Source organism: Perkinsus marinus, assembly GCF_000006405.1.
Source record: "Perkinsus marinus ATCC 50983 genomic scaffold scf_1104296947650, whole genome shotgun sequence".
In the NCBI taxonomy this organism is placed as follows: Eukaryota; Perkinsozoa; order Perkinsida; family Perkinsidae; genus Perkinsus; species Perkinsus marinus.
In genome coordinates this window covers 56,719-70,101 of record NW_003210538.1, presented here as the reverse complement: position 1 = coordinate 70,101, position 13,383 = coordinate 56,719, and the positions used below count along the sequence as shown (strand labels likewise).

Below are 13,383 nucleotides of genomic sequence, written 5' to 3'. Positions count from 1 at the left end.
ACCAACTGTAGACACTGCTCTGTCCCGACAATGACTAAATAGAGTGAGGAATGGATATATCTTCTATATGCAGGCAGCTTCTATCTCAACACTAATAATGACAATACTACTACTGCTAGAAGTAACAACCCTTTTATAGGGCCCTACAGGAATCCTCGATTCAGCAATGTGACAAAAGCAAGAAACACTCTTCTAATAATAATAACAACCACCACCACCTTCACTCTCTTCCAATACGACGTGCACATGACAAAAATGATATTCGATCGAATCTGGTGCATCGGGATCGAACCGTTCTTGTAGTAGGCGATAACAGCAAGTTTACAGGCTCAGAAGGCTCAATGGATACGAGGGTTAATGATGAGATATGAGAAGTAACTCTACTGATCTTTTTAGGTTACATAAAAAAGGTACTCCACTGCTATGATCACACATTAAACGGAGTGATAAGAGAATCTGCCTTCGTATCTTGTCGCAGACTTCATGAGGGATCAGCCGAGATTAAGATACAGCTGCGGGGTCGTCCATCGTAGTCTCCCCTGATCCGACCTGATACATGAGGAATTCTCATAGAGGAGTCAGTGACGAGCGTTCTTACACGAGGATCTCGCTTTGGATGATCGAGCACTTCACCCAACATTGACGTCGAACTGCTGCTGCCACATCGCGTACTAGTAGTAGAGGCATCGCTGGCCTTACGTAGCCTTTCCAAGGCGCTGCGACGCACAGTCTGAAGACGGAGACTTCTCCACTGATTTTGAAGGAATTCATATACGATGCAATCTTCACAGATCAATGGCAAATGAGTTGTTCAATCGCTGTTGGCAACCACTCCCTGACCCACCTTGAAAACAGTCTCCATGAGCAGAGCCAGATCGGCCTGGGAAGTATCCTCCCTCTTAGACGCCAATGCAGCTGCTGCGGCTGCAGCCGCCGCCTGCGAGGTCGCAGCCTCCTCAGCTTCCGTGGTAATGTCTAAGTAGTGATTGAGAACTGGGGGCTCACGAATCTGACAACTCTATAGGATCGAGGGAGATCTGCTGAGACTCGGACTGAACTCACCGCATGAGGCAATTCAAAGGGAGACACCGACTCGTCCTCTCCAGTTGCTGTAATGGTCATGTCCGACTGCTGAGCATTTTCGAGCTGCCTCAGGAGCTCCTGCGCTTCCTCCGAAGACATCATCTAACAAGGGCGATGCTTTTCAGCATGGACATGTTGCTGCGTACTGGTCTGGAGCTTTCATCGTAGCTGACAAGCTCGAGAAGGGCAGGCTCGATGAGGGAAGGAGGCACACCAGTAGAACTGGAGTCGTCCATGTTATCCAGCATCCTAATCACATACGTTAATCGAATAACCTCAAGAGTGCACTCACGAGTCGTGTCTGGTAGGATGAACAGCAACAGCAGCAGCATCAGCAGTGGAGACCGATGGTTCCGAGAAGATACCGTTTTGCGGGAGTGCATTATCCAACGACTGTACATACCCGCCGTTATAACTCTCTTGCTGGTCCGACGAACCCCTCGGAATCTCCCCAGCCGCGCGAGCATTCCGAGCCCACTTCACTTCGAAAAACCCTGAGAAGGCAATAACCCTGCTAGGACCGAGATGACATGACGTTACAGGTCCGGCCGAAAGGATCGTCCATAGAGATGCTCCGCTCCTCACAGGCTTGGTAGGCTTCCAGGGCGTGTGCACGATGAACAAAACGGACGAATCCATAGCAGCGCGGTAAGTGAGTGACGGGGTCGTAAACAACCTTGACGTGCTCGAGGGGGCCGAAACGGCCGAATCGACAAGCTGTAAGAAGTGGTTGAACACCCGAGAAGCTCCGACGACGAGATCTCACCTAAGTCTACCTCCTGGGCCTCCCGAGGGAACCGGAAGACCATGAGAGTCCTGACGGCCAAGTTGGGGTCATTGAAATCCGTCTGGGGGTATGGTCCCTTGACACTGCTACTGCTGCGGCTTGACCCCGAGTACTTCCTCTCTGCCGAATATCTGCTGCTATTGTTGGTCGGGGAGGGTTCGAAGATGGCACTCATCGTAACCGAGAAAGTGGATGAGAATACGCTGATTAAAGCTGCTGCTGTTGCAGTCGTAGCCTCGACCCTTTGAACGCGACAGAGACTTTAGCGAGATAAGCACGTGTCGGAAATCATATTAGTTTATTCTTCTCATCTTCACTGTACTGGAGTAGGGTCTCCAACCGTGCATCGGATAGCAGTCGAGACCTCCAGGGCTGGTAGAGTCCTGACGGCATGAGAAGCTTGTGGAAATTAATGCCCTCACTTCAGGATTCATCATCTGCCTCGCCAAACACTTACGGGCTTACTGAGTCTTGACGATATAGAATTGAATAAAACGTATCGGGAAAAGCCATTACTAAGTTAAAGCACTATCGAAGCCTTCTCGTAGACTCAGTGGTACTCTGAGTATAGTGCAGACACTGTGGTTATAATGATCGACTCTATAATGAATGATATCACCAAGCTGATCAATAGAGAGCTTCCGATCCAGCCAGGTGGGCCGGCACAGCCATCGGCCACTCGGCAGCATGGAACCTTTGTCGCATCCATCCATCGACTATGATCAACGACATTCCAGGAGATATAAGGACCGGACAACGCAACGGTCAAAACAGTTTGACACCGCGAGAAGATTCACACAAGATCGTGGCAAGCACTTCATTTCCTCCGACGATTCATTCTGACAGGCTTGGGCCGCTTTTCTGCCTTCTTTATAGCCCTCACTGCCTCATTGGGGGACACGTCCACCCCCGTGCTCAAAGACCTACGCCCAGCAACACAACCAGCAGTACCATCGACTTGACAGTACATCGCAACGTCCGGACGTCTTGTTAGCCTCTCTACTGTGAGTTGGCAGTGAATCGTCTCAGGGTGCCGAGGACCGCGAGTTGCCTATGATACCAATTTCCCATACCGTACCACTCGAAACTCACATTCATAATTTCCGCAGCGCTCCACGCTAACTTGTATGCATTCCTGAATTTGCCCAAGGCGGCCAGGGCAAGTGCTTCATTATGTCCCCAAGCCGCCACATGGGGACAGATCTGCACACAATGGCCCATGTACCCGACTTCCCAAGTGACGTACTACCATTGGGGGTTCACGGTGTCGCTTAGTGTTATGGGATATGCGCAGTATCTTAGCATTCTTGAAACACTCACGGGCGAGCGAAAACTCCTCTAGTCGATAACATGCAAAGCCCATCGTTGCCAATATCTAGGAGATACTCCAGCAGCATAGGAGGAACAGAGCACCTTGGAAATGATGAGGTCGTGTTGGTCGTTGAATTCACCACCAATTGGGTTCGTATAGTATAAGCGCCACAGGGACCATACCAGACGTAGAACTGCCTCATCGACAGCAGTCTGAAGAGCGAAAGCGACTCTCCTCAGCCCCTCGAGCCCCTAACCTTCTCAGCTCCCGGCTCTGTCCATCGGACCATGGCGATCTCAGCCAGCTGTGACACGAAATACCTGGTCATTGCCAGATAGCTCGACTGCACTACAACTGGGCACATCACTCACACTTCCGCATGGGGGCTAAGGGGGGATAGGTATGATATCGAGGCAAGGGTTTCATATTCCACAGTCAGGAGGGCACACCATCCCTCCGGTTGAAGGACCCGGTCCGATTCTGGTATCACGTGGAGCTCAGGGATGCACAGGACCTCCTGACACGATCATCGAGCCATGCGAAAAGGCACATACAACAACCTGCGGGTTGCTCCGGACTGCAGTTCCTCCTTTACGGCGTTGACCAGACTTGAGAGCAGTATCCTTAGGTTGACCCCAATTATCTAGGAATGTCACCGGGATATGGTATAGGGCCTCCTCAACAGAATAGGCCTCTGCGGTATTCATTCGGAAGCCGTTGGCCATATGGCGCATGCCAGTCTTGACGAATAGCCATTCAGCTCTGGCTGTGACCAAGTTCATAAGGGCCGCGTAAAAGAGCCCATCACGCCTAAGTAGAAACCATGTGAGGGGAGAAGGCATCATCCCGTGTCAAGACATGCCAGCGAAAAGATGAAAATTATGAGAAAATTTTGGGAAATTTGTGTTCGTACCTGAACACTTCTACCCCATTTCATATATAAATTCCCATAATCAATAGCAGAGATAGAGATATCAGCTGAGGAAAGCGAGCATATTCCCCCATCATCCAAACACACCGTAGGCGTTCGATCCTGTCCAGCATATCCTCGACGTTGTCTGAGCATTTACATATCGGTGCCCGGAACTTATGCTGCATTAATGGCCACACAGGGGCATTGGCCACAGGCCCTTTACGCTCTCCATAGATGCTTATCTCGTCCGTCACGCAGTTCTCCGCGATAAGAAAGCCCTAGTCAATAGTACTGAAAAGTAACCTCAGAACCCCCTCACCGGGTGCAGCGTTCGGTCGAATGCTCCCTCTGATCCGTCTCCAGATCTCCTTACTTGCGGAGCTCCAATGCCAGTCCCCCCACCGGGCTTCGGCCCACCTGCTGATGAGCACAATGGGACGATAGCGGGGCAATAACGACGATCAACCTGCTTTGGGATTGCTCCATGGAGGCTTCAAGCCTTCGTCGTGCTGCTTCCTGGATCCCTGGAGCTCCCGGACCCTTACCCCTTAGGGTCGACACTAGGCATGACTAAGGGCACTCATGGACTCACTTTCGATCGGACCAGGCGGTGTTGGTGCTGATGAAGAACCTCTTGAGCTGTTTGAGGATCTCCCTCTTCGAAAGCGGCTGCAGCGGTACTGATACCGCGGACACTTTTCCTGTCGACACTGTCATTGACCTCAGAAGCAACTAGGAATGGCCACAGACGTAGTAAAAGGCTGCATTCATTGACAACCGAGACATAATAACGAGGGCTGGTAGTCGGTGAAGAATTACTTCTTCCACAAAAACAGCGACAATAACCACTGGGAAGTTTGTTGTAAGGCGGTACTTCGAATGACCAAAAAACCAAAAATCAGCCACCACAATTCACCATGGGTTGTGATGGCGTGGGTTGCCCACGTAAGCCACCTTAGCTTGAATTCATTGTGTTAGTAGCCTTACTAAGGCCCCTACGTACAACGAACTTCATAACAAAATGTTATCATTGCAACCTATCGTCGTTTAGGCGCATTAGTCATCGTCAATGCGCCGACATAATTGACACAAATGCACGAAATGCATGTAAAACTACGTGAGATATCGCACGCGTGGATGACTGCTCTCTATGCCACTACACACCTATATATGATGAAGAGGCATGCTGGGACATGATACGAGTTGAGATTGGTGTGGTACTATGAACCCCACAAGCAAAGAGTGCTAAGAAACAGTACACTCTTTTACGAATCCAAAGCCTTAGGGGCCCGTGCAGCAGCTATACGTCTCGTGTCCACAGTCGCACAAAACTCAGCGATGTTAGCCGTGCCTTCAGCAGCTAACGCCACCGTCATGGAGTCCTCTATAACTCTATCCCAATGAGCTCGTAAAGCAGTACCCTCCTGGCCTGCCCGCGACATTGCCGTCAGCTGGTCGCATATGGCCGATATCGAGCGCAGTAGAGGTCGAGAGACTTCTACCTGAAGGCAGCCGTGAGTTGACAGAAACCAATTCAAATACAAGCAAACGAACAAGTAGAAGCATAGATGTAACCAGAGGATTCAGAGATGTTCCATACGATCACAGAATGGCATCGATTTGGGGACGACATTGCATGCAGCCAACGGACTAGGCTCGCATACCGAATCACGAACACACGCAGGACGAGTAAACAATTAATCTCTGAGGAGAGTGTTGGAAAATATGCACATGGTCAACCGCATATGCTGGTGACAATATGAAAATTCTGAGGAAATTTCGGAAAATTTCTCATCATTCCTGCCCGTTTCTGCCACGATTCGGATGTAGACTCCCATCGTTAGTGAAGAAACTCCTGAGTCCAGCTGGGGAAAGCTAGCATAGATTCCAACACTCCACGAGGGCCTCACCTCCTGACGTTGGACAGCTCTTATATACTCCAACAACGATTCGACCTTCTTGTTGAGCATCGCGATGGCACCCAGTGTCGGCTCCACGACATGCTCATACGTACCAGCAGCACTGGCCTGTTTAGCATTCTTAGTCACATGTGATACCGCGATGTTCTCAGCCTCATCCTCCATACACACCCTCACATCCAATTCTATAAAACTACCATCAACACTCTTCTCAAAGGCTTGGATCGGCAACGTCTCGCTCTCCTTACTCAACCAAGCCATCTCATTATCAGACCGGACCACTAGTGCGACCAAAGACTCGGCCCCTTCATCACCAACGATGCCCTCCATAAAGGCATGTACCTCATTTGAAGGCGGACCCCCAGCCGCCACCGAATACCATCCAACAGGGGTGGAGTTGGGGAAAATCTCACCATACTGTCGAATCCGTGTGCATGCGTGCTGAACACATACCATCTCATCCGTTACACATTGGAAGCTATTGGTGATGACAATGTCGGCACCATCAGAGTACCCGATTAGAAAGCCCCGCACTGCACTGACCGACTGATCTGCATAGGATACCCGAGTGATGTGGTCCGAGATGTTGAGCAGGGCCAGAGGGTGTACTTTTACACTCACAGCACGGCGATTGGACATGTCTTGAAAACACTGCAAAGATATCACTTTCTTGAAAAATACCTAACAGGTTTAGGGTGGCAACAAACGACCTGGGCACCCTGAGCATTCACGTCTAGATAGCATGCTTAGGCTCATTACATCAAGCGAAGTTTCTATTTCGTGAGGTGTCTTGCTGTTACTACCATCCTTCCCCACCCTGAGCTCGCCGAGGCAGCATGCCCATGACTAGACATAATACCAGTGTGGAGTTCTGAACTACTACTGAGTTATGACATCCGAGTTCATAGTGCTCCCTTACTGGACAGAGTAGCAATTCCCTACCAACACCCCAACTCCTAGTACGCCTCCTCCTCTACTCATTACAATGTAACACACTCAACGAGACTACCCCAGTAGTGGCAATGAGGAAACTTTTACGTAGTATACTTCGACGTTGTTACTAAGTACATCCGAACTGTGCGAATACCTCATCGGCAGCTTGGTAAATCGGCTGGACCTCATCTCTTATGAAGCCAATAGCCGCAGGCGGGGCTACTCCTGATATCAAAGACCTCCCCGACACGTGACCCCACAAGAACTCCCTACGGCCTCGTTTGCACTGGTAGTTCACTTCTCGGTCAAACAGCTCTTTGTCCGTCACAACGAGCATGTCATCTGGCGATATCCTCTTGGCAGTCTCCGCGAACATGTTAGTACGGAATCTGCCCACACCGAATTTACTACGGCAAGCAGCAGCCCACTTAACCTACAGCTGAGCAAGGCGATAAACGGAAGGCGAGTGGTGCCTCATAAGGCACTGTAGCTCCCACAGTGACGTCAACGGTATTATCTAAAAACAACATGATACCATCATCGCGGCAAGAGATTCCCAACGGACCTTCACGGCCTCATCAAGGCTCATCTCGTCCTTCCATGGATCCTCCTCATACCTCGCCTCTACCATGTAACCTCTTTTTACGATAAGGGCACCGTTAACTCTTACCTGCTCCATCAACCTCCTTCCGAGAGGCTTCTCCCTGGTCATGTACCAGGCCCCTACAGGATGCTGGATTCCTCTGCATTATCGTATACGCTGCCGTGACTAGCCACATCACCACGCTGTGAGACCGCACCTGAGGAACCACAACACCTACCACTCAGCAGTTCGGTATATTCACAAGATATGAGACCACCAGAGCACCATCAAAGGTTTAAGACCCCTCACCAGCATAGCACAGCGTAACAGCTTCTTAGCAAAAGCAGCAACACTGCTTCCGGGTAGCATGGGCGACTTTAAAGCCAAGAGCAGCAGTCGAAGGAAACGATGACGGTACGGTAAGACGAGTGTAGCTGGCGTGAGCAGGGCGTAGAGTCGCGAGTAGAAGGCTGATAGACTATTGTCTATGTACCTACGATAACAACTCCCCGACATGCCATACTCGTATCATAATACCCCAGCGTAATTGCCAAAAACATTTCATACATTGAGGAGCAGCATACTCACTAAACGAGACGAGTTGGAGATGCCACTTGAGCCCCAGCGAGCTAGCATTCGGGTTTAACAGGGAGAGAGAGTTCGAAGTTCCCAACACTACGATGGATCTCCAATATTAGCTTGGGTGAGGAGGTAGAACAAACCACTTAGGGCCAGCACACTGTTGGTGGTATCCTCTGTAGTGTCGCTTCCATCAAAGGCCTAAAGGACCCCTCGGCCAGGTATCCATCTCGCCTACCTACCTTGAAGTAGAAGTCACCCAAGTACTGTGGTGAGGGTAGGTAAGGGAGCACATTACTAGGCAAGTGACGCAAGACCAAACGCATGAGGTCCGATGACAGGTCCAAACGGAGGAATGCCAACCTATACAAACACAAACTCCCACCTATTGATTTATCTCATTCTACTACCACGCCTCCTGGAACGCCTTCCGTAAGCTGACAACACCCTTGCAGGCCGCCTTGCCCGCCGTATCGAGAGGCTCAGTCTGGCATATGCCTTTGGATGGAGGGGCATAGGCCTCCAACAGCGTATAGATCCTCTCTAGAATCTCCTCCTGGTCCACACCAGAGGCCTCCACTGCTGCTATTACAGGTCGAGTATTGCTAGTCTCGACTCCAGCCAATGCGGTGCATACCAACCTCAGGTAGGACAGTACTCGAGTGTAGACATCCCAGTGTGTGTTGGCGAGCTCCCCAATGAAGACAGCAGCCGCATAGTCGGGGTCATAGACGTTAACGATAATTGACAGTAGAGTTGACTGTAAAACCTCCGTAGGGAAGCTCTGTGCTATATCGCGCTCAGATTTGATGGCTTCCACCATGAGTCGGCTGCCCAACGTGATGGCCTGCTCGGACTGCGACTGTAGCAGCTGTTCCAGCATAGACTGCAAAGCCCTCCAGTACTGGTCCAAGGAGGCGTCACTGCTATGTTTAGTATAGACCAGCCCACCGGCCTTCACTTTATACACGCAACATGTCCTCAGAGCCGCCTTGAGCCTAGTGGCCACTGTAGACAAGGGCACATCCCCTTCGATAGCAAGAAGCCTAAATGGTCAGGCATCGTACCGCAATGGACACGCTGGTGTCTTACCGTCTGGCGGCTCGGAGGTCGCCCTTCGCCACTATAGTGTCTATATCCGCCTTTGTGAGCTCCTTAGTCTGCTTATTAGGAGGAGCAGCAGGCATGGCAACAACTAATATGGACCGCCGTCATTCTAGTGAAAACATGTATGTCTTAAATAGCTTTCCATGCGGCCCAGGACCGCAGCATTTACTATCAGTTGAGTTCGACTGAGTTCACAGGATGGTTCGTTCAAGCCAGTGCGCTTTCATCTGCAATGACCCATAACAGTATCGACATGCTATTCGTGCCCCAAGCGGTGACCATAGGTGAATCACGTGGCGCGCGCTAAAATACTTAGTATAGCGCGCGCCCACGACTAAGCGCGACTTGGGTTTTGCTCGGCTGGCGGCGGCGACCCATACAGAATGAACTCACTGTTGGCAGCCATCTTTTGGGAATGCATGACAGTTCTTGGTCTAACGTGATCGATATCATTAGACTTATTCTCTCTCTTCAAGTGAGCCCTCCCAAAGAGCCCGGAGCCTATCTCAGTGTATTCCGCAGATACTTGCCATCGCGGAGGGGACCAAGACGGGGGAGAAGGCCGATCCCTCGACTAGAGGCCCCACCATTGGAGATGTACTAATGGTTTGGTAATTTCGTGGCGCGTGACGCTCACATTTCCACAGGTTATCCCGGGTCTGAATGTAGAGCCTGGATCCTACTTGATGCCCCTTTGGGGCGTCATCCTCCTCGTCGTAGCACCCTCTTGCCTTGGCCTGTCCTGGGGCCTCATAGAGGTATATTATCTCACTACTAGATTATCAGAACTAAGTCATTATCAGATAACACGATTATATAAGTTGCCCATTGATGGTAGCGGCGTTAACTACTCCTCTGACTCTGCTTTGGACTCGGGGGCCTCAACGGACGGGTAGTACCATTGGCCAATCCGGGGCCTATACGGGGAGGTGCCTATCAGGGATTCGCCTTTGCTGGGGAAGTCCAATGCCGTTGGTAAGTCCCTCAAGATGATGAGGGAAGTTAGTGCTCATATTGCCGACGGAGCCACTGCCTTCCTAATAGAGGAGTACAAGTAGGCCGGCACTAGCTTCGCTCCGCCTTGGAATTTTCAACCAGGTACCTTTTTGTCTACGTTATAGTATTTGGTATTGTTATTGGAGTTATCACCAGCTGGTTCGCGGCTCTGTCCTTTTTGGTCGGCGCCATAACTAGCTGCCTCGCGGGCTTCATAGGCATGCGGACCGCAGTCTTCTGCAACGTAAGTAGTCCTTATACTAGGCCCACCTTCCTTGCAGTCTCCTAAAGGTCCGTACTGCTCATGAATGTTGGAAGAGGCTGCGGAAGGGCTATGAGGTAGCTATACGAGGAGGGTCAGTGATGGGCTTCACCCTAGTGAGGTAATAGGGCCAACACCTGGATGTGGTCTACGCTGTTTTTTCAGTCTTGGGGTACTCACTGTTTTCGCCCTCGTAGCACTGCTTAATACGATAATGAAGTTTGAGAATTCAGGAAACAGCTATGACGGACCGAGCATACTATTTGAGGCCCTTGCTGGGTAGTTGCAATGCCCTCGTTGTTTCTCGTGGTCAGCTGGGGTACTTCCTTATTGGGGTAAGGTACGGTTTAGGAGGCTCCTCTATAGCCCTCTTCGCTCGAGTCGGCGGAGGTATCTATACTAAGGCAGCTGATGTCGGGGCGGATCTAAGCGGTACTTCAGCCTTTCGAGCATATGAATGATGTGCTCGTGTTATGGTAGGAAAGAATGAATATGGTATGGACGAGGACGACCCACGCAACCCGGCTTGTATTGCAGATAATGTTGGTAGGTTTAGTAGGAGCATTATTGTCCCATAGGGCCCTGCCCTGTTTACAGGCGACAACGTTGGCGATATCGCTGGCATGGGCGCTGACTTGTTCGGTTCCTTCGCTGAGGCGACATGTGCTGCTTTCGTACTGATTGGGAAGTACGTGAAGCTTATAAGGCGGCCTTTGAGGGGGTTGTTTCAGTTCTACATTGTCTCATCTCGATATCTACGAAGCTCCGATAATGTACCCGTTGCTTATCTCCTCATTGGGTGAGACTACTGTATAGCTCTGCTTTCTGTGATAATGGTATGATACTAGGTATATTTGTGAGTTGGATGACAGTACTAGTGGTCCCCCTTATCACGCCTGTTAAGGACATTGAATGCATTGAACGGTCATTGAAGTAGTAGCGAAGGGTTCTTGGGGGGGCACTGAGTTGAGTGTGGTCAGGGCCTTACTGTTCGTCTCGACCTTGTTGATGACACCAGCTATTGTTGGTCTCTCCTACGTGTGTTTACCACAAGAGTTCATGGTTGGTATTCGGTCTCCTTTGCTGCCTCGGAGTCTTAAGGAAGAAGATGCAGGGAAGATGGTCGAATGGTAGTAGTGGGGAGGGGGTATCCTCTTTATCCAGGCATGGCTATCCTTGTAAGGTACGCCTGTATGGTATCGGTCATAATGGGCCTATGGTCGGGTCTCCTCGTGGGGTTGGTCACAGAGTAGGCATGGTGTGGTATCAGGAAGCTACATGCTATCATAGGTACTTCACGAGTCATAGCTACGGCCCAGTGAGGGACATAGCTCGCAGTCAAAGGACCTCTGCCGCTACTGGCATCATATACGGCCTGGCTCTGGGGTGACACGTTGCATGGTGACACGGCTGCTGTATTGGGATCACGTCTTAGTTACCTCTCTACTATCGTGCCCGTCCTGGCCCTCAGTGTCACCATACTGGTGTCACATGAGTTCTGTGGTATGTACGGGATCGCCTTGGCTGCCCTAGGTGAAGACTGTCTTAGCTGCTCCTTCTCACTCTACTGTTGCCTCTGCTTAGGTATGCTTTCTACATTATGTGTAGGGCTGGCAATAGATGCCTACGGTCCAATAGCTGACAATGCTGGAGGCATAGCTGAGATGTCTAATCTCGGCCCATCTATCAGGTAGGAAGGTCTTGGTGCCTTTGAGGATGGCCAGTGTAATGAGCAGGCGACGGACAGACGCCTTGGATGCTGCTGGCAATACCACAGCTGCAGTAGGCAAGGGGTTTGCGATAGGGGGCGCGGCCTTGGTGGCATTGGCCTTGTTCGGCGCCTTTTGCACTAGGGCTAATATTGACAAGGTGGGGGGTCTTAACCGTGATGTGGAAAAGGAGTGGTATGTAGGTTAATGTATTGAATGCGTGGACCTTTGCTGGGATATTGTACGGCGCTATGATGCCGTATGCCTTCTCGGCGCTGACTATGAAGTCCGTGGGGAAGGCCGCTACGGACATGGTGGACGAGTGTATGAGGCAGTTCCCTAAGATCATCAACGGCGAGGCACCCCCTGAGTAGGTTAGAGTGCTGTTGGAGGCTGTATTGGAATATACGGTCGCACTTTCGCAGCTGAGCTCGGGAGTTTCTCCACTAATTACAAAAGTTTGCTTGCGAATTCTGGTAGAAGTATACAGGAACCAACCGGAATTCCCTCAAAATTTTCATATTGTCACCGACGCATGTAGTTGGCCATGTGCATATTTCCTCACACTGCTTTCAAGGTGACCATGGTATACACTTTTCCCATTGGTCATGGGGTTGAGGATGTCATTGGCCCCTCTATGGGGAAGAGGATGAAGCCAACGCTGCTGTGCTTGTCAGTTACACACGCTGTATATCAATCTCAACTTCGGCCAGCCTGAAGGAGATGATCTTACCCGGGGCATTGGTGATCTTATCTCCTCTGGTGTTTGGTATACTGTGTGGGAAGAATGCTACTGCTGGCCTTCTCGTTGGGGCGCTCAGTTCTGGAGTGCAGATGGCCATCTCTATGTCCAATACTGGCGGGGCATGGGACAATGCTAAGAAGTAGGGACGCACATCCTGGGTTGTTTTACGTCTTGGGCAGGTTTATCGAGTCCGGTGGTCTTGGCCCTGAACACGGCAAAGGCAGCGCTGCACATAAGCACGCTGTGACAGGCGACACTGTGGGAGATCCACTGAAAGACACCTCGGGGCCTAGCCTGAATATTCTAGTGAAGCTGTCGGCCATCATTTCCCTAGTCTTTGGGAGCATCATAGACATACGCTTCTCGAATAGCAGTGGTGGTCCTATCTGGTTGAGGCCCAGCTCTTAGGCGTAGCTGTTGTGATAGTGAAGTGATGTGGGGCATGGGAAGGGTGT

General features: G+C 50.7%; 3 protein-coding genes across 3 annotated transcripts; 1 reads left to right on the top strand and 2 right to left on the bottom strand.

Moving 5' to 3' along the window:
* Positions 1-811: 811 nt before the first annotated feature.
* Pmar_PMAR020069 (hypothetical protein) lies at positions 812-4,812 on the bottom strand (the record flags this gene model as incomplete). Its single annotated transcript, XM_002779249.1, has 15 exons — positions 812-1,009; positions 1,063-1,185; positions 1,230-1,332; positions 1,376-1,577; positions 2,702-2,793; positions 2,839-2,921; positions 2,963-3,073; positions 3,120-3,245; positions 3,284-3,394; positions 3,439-3,502; positions 3,632-3,699; positions 3,743-3,992; positions 4,201-4,240; positions 4,415-4,512; positions 4,688-4,812. The coding sequence occupies 15 exons, from the start codon at positions 4,810-4,812 to the stop codon at positions 812-814; spliced, it is 1,794 nt and encodes a 597-aa protein (XP_002779295.1).
* Positions 4,813-5,360: 548 nt separating this feature from the next.
* On the bottom strand, positions 5,361-9,296 carry Pmar_PMAR020068 (nucleolar complex protein, putative; the record flags this gene model as incomplete). Its single annotated transcript, XM_002779248.1, has 12 exons — positions 5,361-5,597; positions 6,006-6,695; positions 7,102-7,172; positions 7,221-7,336; positions 7,385-7,464; positions 7,513-7,571; positions 7,618-7,747; positions 7,840-8,023; positions 8,210-8,285; positions 8,348-8,472; positions 8,520-9,155; positions 9,202-9,296. 12 exons carry the CDS (start codon positions 9,294-9,296, stop codon positions 5,361-5,363), a joined length of 2,499 nt encoding a protein of 832 aa, XP_002779294.1.
* Positions 9,297-9,631: 335 nt separating this feature from the next.
* Pmar_PMAR020067 (H+-translocating inorganic pyrophosphatase TVP1, putative) lies at positions 9,632-13,336 on the top strand (the record flags this gene model as incomplete). The annotated part of the gene is made up of 22 exons (XM_002779247.1): positions 9,632-9,691; positions 9,739-9,813; positions 9,864-9,974; positions 10,020-10,108; positions 10,157-10,270; positions 10,315-10,456; positions 10,504-10,595; positions 10,640-10,753; positions 10,815-10,906; positions 10,955-11,020; positions 11,072-11,162; positions 11,206-11,273; positions 11,323-11,407; positions 11,455-11,540; positions 11,639-11,723; positions 11,765-11,860; positions 11,910-12,007; positions 12,059-12,164; positions 12,211-12,343; positions 12,387-12,553; positions 12,861-13,067; positions 13,108-13,336. 22 exons carry the CDS (start codon positions 9,632-9,634, stop codon positions 13,334-13,336), a joined length of 2,406 nt encoding a protein of 801 aa, XP_002779293.1.
* Positions 13,337-13,383: the final 47 nt, after the last annotated feature.